The sequence below is a fragment of the Helianthus annuus genome, chromosome 9 (assembly GCF_002127325.2).
Source record: "Helianthus annuus cultivar XRQ/B chromosome 9, HanXRQr2.0-SUNRISE, whole genome shotgun sequence".
NCBI lineage: Eukaryota > Viridiplantae > Streptophyta > Magnoliopsida > Asterales > Asteraceae > Helianthus > Helianthus annuus.
The window spans coordinates 57,674,579-57,681,930 of NC_035441.2; the positions used below are offsets into that span (position 1 = coordinate 57,674,579).

The window sequence follows — 7,352 nt, forward strand, 5'->3', positions numbered from 1 at the left end:
TGATACCCACGAGTAGTTTGGTTACAAAATACGCAAGAATGCGCATTTTGGCCAAAACTACGACTCGTCGCTGAGCCTAGATAACGTGGTAATCAGTAGGTATAGTCACTATGGACTATAACCATCGTGATCACGCTCACGTTATGAAGTTCAAACGAACTTCGGGTTGACCATAGACTGGTCAACGCAGAAAGTCAAACATAGTTTGACTTTCGGACTAGAAAGCGATTAAAAGAACGAAAGAACACTTACGAAGGGTCCCCGAAAGCTAATCTCGATCCAGGAGCTCAGGTATGAAGCAAAGGCCTCAACTTAGAGCTTTAGATCAGATTTTTGTGGGTTTTAACCAAAATGCGGGGGGGGGGGGGGGGTATTTATAGGAAAAGCAAGACCGTTAGGATCGTTTCTTGAATATCGTGCCACGATCTAATCCGTACACTTGTCGCAAAGTTGTGGTGGCTTATTTTGCCCCCACCATAGGGTTTTGACAAGTGGCATTGGCCTTTGGAGAGTTGAAGGGCTGTTACAAGCTGTTTAAACATTGAATCTGGTCCAGAAGGGGCCTCGCGTGACGCCTAGACCACTCGCGTCACGCCTAGCCCTTATTTCTGCAGAATTTGCAGAAATGGTCCCTGCACATGTTTCGTTGCGTAACGGCACTTCTAACACCCGTCAAACCCAATTTCAAGCTCCACAATGATATTAAGACATAGGGAACATGAAATATGCTTGGAAATATCCCGGATGTCGGTTCGTTTGGCCGTACGGTTGCGATGTTCGCTTAATTACGATGGAATGCGCATAAGCGCGAAAAATTATCCAAATTGCGCGACGAATGGATTTTTCCCATGCCAAACACTAAGGCATAATATAAGGATGCTTACATAAATTTCGGATGTCCGGATGTATTCAGAACGTAAGTTATGCGCGAAAGTGCAAACTTAAGCACTTTTTGACACTTTTAGTCCCTGAATGATCCAAAAGTTTATTTTAGCACACCGAACACCTCAAAGCCTATTTCTAAGCTTTGTAAAGGATATTTATGGTATGTTTAACTTATGGAGCTTTATGCCACGTATTTCGATGATGACACAACGATGTTTGTTGCACTATCCCCACACCTCCACACGACCCAGAGCCTGTCCCTAAGCTGGACCCTTTTCCTTTTGGCCAGCCTGATATTGCACCCATTGACCCTGAGTCGGTTCCTGATCCTGACCATGTCCCGTTTGGATTACCAGATATCACACCTCGCATCCCGGAGCTGGTTCCTGCTCCGTTTGATCTCCCACTTGTCGATCCATTCATTCCACCACCCCCACCCACTGATGTTGCTCCCCCACCTCCTGTTGAGTCTGATGTTCACCGTACTGACCTACCAATTATTTTCCTCCAGGAGATCCCTGCACCCCGTCCAGGGGAAGGTACCTCGGACCAGCCCCCGAGTTTTGACCCATTTGCTTCAGCAGCTTTCCCTCCGATCCCACAGAGTACATCTTTCACTCCCTTTACATCTATATCACTTAACGATCCATTCCGATGGTTCCCTCCCTATACCTGTTACGCCTGCTGTAACACCTCGAAAATTCCTGTCCATTAGAATAAAGGCACGTGTCATGTATGACAGACGTGTCAGAGAAACCGGATTAAATAAAAAGATGTGTGGTAGGATTTCTAACAAAAAGGGCGTCATGTTATTTAAAATACCTCTGAACGACCCAAGGGCGACACGTTATTAAATCACCTCTGAGCGACCCGAACTTTTATAAATCCCAAGATCCTTAAATCAATTAATGATCATCTCATATGATAACCGGTTGCTCTCAGATAAATAAAGTTACATCTTTATCAAGGACTTCGGAAATATAGGTTGTTACTACTCCTAATCTAAATAAAATTCTTGTAAATAAGAATTAATATAGCTAATCTTCCTTGGCCAAGTATTTAGGGTCCAAGACTCATTTTTTTTTGGAATCTCCGTCAATGTTACAAGTCCCATTATGAATTAAGTTTGAATGAGGAACATGTAAGAGGAAGTAGGGCATGCAATGGCTGGTCCAGGTGGCCCACATCTGCAAAAGAAAGTCTGATTTCGGAATAGTTGGAATGCATGGTCAAGACTTAAAAGTTTTCAAACTTTTGTCTTCTGGCCATCGCTTACGGACCGCAAGACCCCTGACTTACGGTCCGTAAGCAGGGTACCTGGGCATGTCCCGCAAGGATCGGTTACGGACCGCAAAGCCTTAGGCTTACGGTCCGTAAGAAAGGCACCTGAACCATGTTTCAGTAAGGTCGGTTACGGACCGTAACCCCTGTAGCTTACGGTCTGCAAGAGGTCCTTACGGACCGTAAGGCCTCAAGCTTACGGTCCGTAAGACCGTCGCTGGCAGTAAGTTTTGGACAGCTGCCTGTCCAATTCGTTTAACCGACTTAAAACGTAAATTTGTGAATCTATGGGCTTGCTAGGCAGTAAATAGCTCCTTAGGGACACTTGGGATCATCCCTTTACTACCCTAGACTTGCTTGTCAAGATCTTGGAGCTCCTAGTTCACTATATAAAGGGTTCAAGTGTGATCATTTGACACTTGCTCATTTGGAACTTTGGCTAAAGACTCTCTGGAGCTCCTCTGGTCACCAACTCATTTTCTTAGGCTCTATAATCCTTCTTAGGACTCTTGTAAGTGTCCTTAACCCTCCTTAATCCTTTCTAGCTTAGCTAATTAAGTAAAAGTCAAACCGTCGTAATTAAGGTTTGACTTCGTGATTAAGCATAATGTGCTCTGTCAAATCACGAATTAAAGATACCTTTAGGAAGGTAATTAAGTGGGTAACAAACCCTTAAAAGGGTGTTTCCAGATTCCCACTCTAAGCATGTCAATTGTCGAGTCAAAGCTAATCATAAAAAGTCAACAGAATGCTTAATTTCAAATTAACGCATAATTAGCAATGTAGGTTGTATGTAACCTGTTTGAACATTAATATAACTTGGTAATAAGTATAAGAACATGTTCCAACATGTTCAACTCGACAATTTTCTGTTTAGACCCGGTTCGGAACCGAAAGTCGCATAGTTTGACTTTCGCTTTGACTTTCAGTTCTGACCCGTTTTAGTCAAGATAAGATTGCCTTAGAGCTTCTTTTGGACCCAATAACATGTTAGTATATCCTCCTGTGATTATGCAACGTGGTTCATTAGATATCTTGTTCGTATGCATGTTTCCGTTAAATGCCCATATGTTGACCATTATGCCCAAATGTCCAAAAATCATGATTTTTGAAAATATAAAAGGGTAGACAACTTAGTTACTGAAATATAAACTTGTCCCCAAAATTTGACATCAGTTTGAGGTCTAGATTAAGAGTTATGCTCATTAGCGTAATTAGAAGCTTTCTTAGTAAATAATTAGCGTAATTAACACATAACCTATTTAAACCCGAATTTTATATCAAAACTTTATACCCACTGTTATATAATAATATTTTGGGAATTTTAAGGATTTTTATTTATTTTTAGGATGAGCATAACTAGAGGTTTTAAGCTTAATTCGGCTTATCCCGATTTTGCCCTTTCGGCCATAAAATGAGTTTTACAAAACCTTTTGACCTCAAACCTTTTTCTACTGATTTATTATGTTAAATATGATATGTTGAGCCTTCTGGAAATATAAAAATATCAGCTTTTCTTTTAAAACCCGAAAATGGCTCCAAATCGCCTTTTTAGGCATTTTTACGACATAGTATATGTCGAAACTAGTTTTTACATAAAAGATATAATACCTACTGATATATTTAATAAAAATATATATTATAACAGTAGACTAAAGTTAAAAACTCAGTTTTCCCATTTTTACCCTTTTAGCCTATGTAAAATTACCAAAATGCCCTTATGAGGCGTAATTGGCGTTTAAAAACGTTTGGGGCATAATTGGACATACCTTACTGATATTGCAACATATTTGGTGCATATAATCTCAGGAAACTTGCATATGATTTATATGGTTACTCGTTACACACTTTCGCGTTCGGATCGGCTTATGTGACTAGTTCACGCATATTAGCCGAAACGGGTCAAACCGTATCATCTTAGTCTCTAAATACAGAATGTGTTTAGTTTACCCATATTATACAAGTATCCAAGCTTGTAGGGTCTAAATCACGTTCCGTCCCGGTTTTTCGCATTCCTCGCGATTAAACCATATTTATTATTCGAAACTAACCGGTCTAGGCCTAGGCTATATTAAAGACCCGTTAGGATTCTAATAGGTTATTATAACCTTCGTTCCAGAATAGGAGCCCAGTAAAAGACACGTGTATTTTTGAAATTGTGGTTATACTTGCTCAGGTAAATACTTTTAACTTATTTTCCCTATACGGGCTTGGGGGTACGGTATATAAAATACCGCTTGGTCGGGCAATTGACCCCAACTCATTAGTAGTTGGGTATTATCAATGTGACCCGTTTGAAAACTTGGTGTTGTTTGTTTTTACGCCTTTGGGAGCTTAATGACCATGTCCCGGATATCCTTGGCATCATTTTTGGCCACGACCTTGACACCCGGGTGTAGGCGTACACCCGGTATTATGTCCATATTATTAAGGTATAAACGTTGGCTTCCTGCCGCGGACTTATACTAGTGGTGTGTCATTTAACCTTAAACCCGACACGACTCGGGCGACTGAACGCACAACAAACATGTAAATCTTTTACAAGTTTAACTTTGATTAATTATTCCCAAGTTATAAAATGTTTTGTGCCTTGTGCATTTAAAACCAAATTTTTCAAATGTTTTCAAAATGAGTCAGTTAAATTGTATTTACCAGTGCAAACTGACGTATTTTCCCCAAAAAGATTAAGTGCAGGTGCTATACGCAATAGGCTGGTTTCTCCTTAGCATCATAGAGTCTCGCAAGCTTTGGGATGCATATATCTGTTGAACAATTTCTTTCTCTTTATTTTCGATCCGCCTGTGGATCTATTTCGACTATTTGTGATACTCGATATTACACTTAATGGTTGAAATAAATCTATTTTCATTTGCTTCCGCTGTGCATTATAATTTGTGTTGTTTGACAAATGATGATATCAACTACGTCACGATACTCCCCCACCGGGCCCACCGGTGACACGTGGAAATTCGGGGTGTGACAGGTTGGTATCAGAGCCAACACTGAGTGAATTAAACACTAGCCTTTTGTGTTTAATCTCAGTGCACAAATTGCACATTCTTCGAGTTCCGAGTCTAGACATTGAACTTAGGACAAACTCTGAATTGTTTTATTTTTGAGTCTTTTATTATATTGTTGTTGTTATCTAAATATTTTATGCAGGTCATCATGCCACCCAGATTCCTTCGCGGTTGAGGCAAAGGACTCGTGACAGGTCATGATCACGAGGCCGGGCCTTCGCACCGGCGTACTCCATCTATCACTATGAGCACAAGCCCGCAAGAGCCATGGAGGCTCTATGTCGAACCCGGAAGGCGATCTGTATCCCTTAGCTCTTCACCATCGTACCAACACTCTTTTGGGCCCCATTCAGAAAACGAGCCCAACAACCAGCAGCCAGCTTTCATACCTTTACAGAGATCCAACTCTCATCATTCTTTTGGCGACCCAACACCCGTTTTCCAAAGCCGATTTAACCCGGCTAACCTTCTGCCAGAACCCGTGGGTTTTAACCCACTTGGACCGGAAGACCACTTTTCAGGGGAAAACGACATGGATGAGGATACTGACCCCGTGGAACCTGCATCAGGAACGCCGAATCATCCCATTGAGATCTCAGATGGGTCATCATTCCATGGATCGCCATACCGCGGACCGGACAGTTTTATGGACAAATTCAATCAGTATGATTGGTATTTCACCCCGTCTGAGCACTCGCATCACGAGCAGCAACAGGATCCTTCGGTGGGTCATCAATTTGTGGCAGTCACGCCGCCGCCACCACCGCCAGTGGAGCACCAGCCGCCTTCGGAGCCACCGAGGCGGAGAAGGTCAAATGCACGGATGTCCGTGCGAGGTGGAGTTCGAATTAGTACTCCCCAGCCATCAAGTGGCAGCCACTACCCGCCACTTCAGGAGGAAGAGGACCCGCAGATGGGTGGTCCAACAAGCCCTATACCAGATGTCAACTCAGTACCTGTGGTACCACCTTTGGGTTTCGATAACCCGATTCCTGCGTATGCTGGGTCAGCAGCATACAACCCCTTCGAGCAGCCGGCGCACACCCACTACAACTACAACTACAACTACGGTTATGCGGAGGTAGATCCGTATCAAGTAGCTCGGGATTACAATGCCCTTCACCCTGAAGGACCATACGGAGGGCCATGGACTACTGGTTACCCGACTTATGGGTACCAGCATCAGCCACCTCCTCCACCGGTGTATCAGCCGCCACAGCCACAGATTCAGCAGGAAGTCCTTGAAAGGCTGAACCACGTCGAACAAGAGGTTCGTGAAGACCGCAGAGAGCGGCAAGGTTTCTTCAAAGGGCTATCAGATTTGCTTAGGGGAAGTCGAAGAGGAGGGGTCATTGAGAACCCTTTTATTGTTATTTATGTTGTAATTCAACGTTATTCCAGTATTCAGCTCAGCCTTGTGTTGTATGCGTGACAAGTTTGGTTAGTTACCCTGCGTGGGTTGTTCTGTTTTCGCCCCTATGGCATTTTCATTTATTTTTAGTAGAAGTCCGTTGGGCAAGTTGTTCGAATCCCTCAAGTTTGAGGTTGGCGATAAAGTTTTTGCTCAAAGTATCACCATGGAAAGGGTAATGAGATTTGGCAAGAAAGGTAAGTTAAGCCCGAGGTATACGGACCATTCGAGATCATCGAATGTGTAGGATCGGTGGCTTACAAGTTGAACTTACCAGAGGAGCTTAGTGGTATTCATAACGTGTTCCACATCTGCAATCTGAAGAAATGTCTAGCTGATGAATCGCTAGCCATACCGCATACGGATGTGCATATAGACGAAAGCTTAAAGTTTATAGAAAAACCTGTGTCGATTGAGGACCGACAGGTAAAGAAGCTTCGAAGGAAGTATGTACCCATTGTCAAGGTCAATGGGAGGGCCGTAGAGGTCCTGATTATACGTGGGAGTTAGAGTCCACGATGCAAGAAAAATACCCTCAATTGTTTCAGTAAATCTCGAGGTCGAGATTTCTTTTAAGGGGGTGAGGATGTTAACACCTCGAAAATTCCTGTCCATTAGAATAAAGACACGTGTCATGTACACAGACGTGTCAGAGAAACCGGATTAAATAAAAGATATGTGGTAGGATTTCTAATAAAAAGGGCGTCATGTTATTTAAAATACCTCTGAACGACCCAAGGGCGACACGTTATTAA

General features: G+C 42.7%; 1 protein-coding gene across 1 annotated transcript; it reads left to right on the forward strand.

The window, feature by feature from the left end:
- The first annotated feature begins 5,430 nt into the window (after nt 1–5,430).
- On the forward strand, nt 5,431–6,618 carry LOC118481718 (extensin-like). Its single transcript, XM_035976931.1, has 2 exons — nt 5,431–5,996; nt 6,039–6,618. Exons 1-2 carry the CDS (start codon nt 5,431–5,433, stop codon nt 6,616–6,618), a joined length of 1,146 nt encoding a protein of 381 aa, XP_035832824.1.
- The last annotated feature ends 734 nt before the right edge of the window (nt 6,619–7,352 follow it).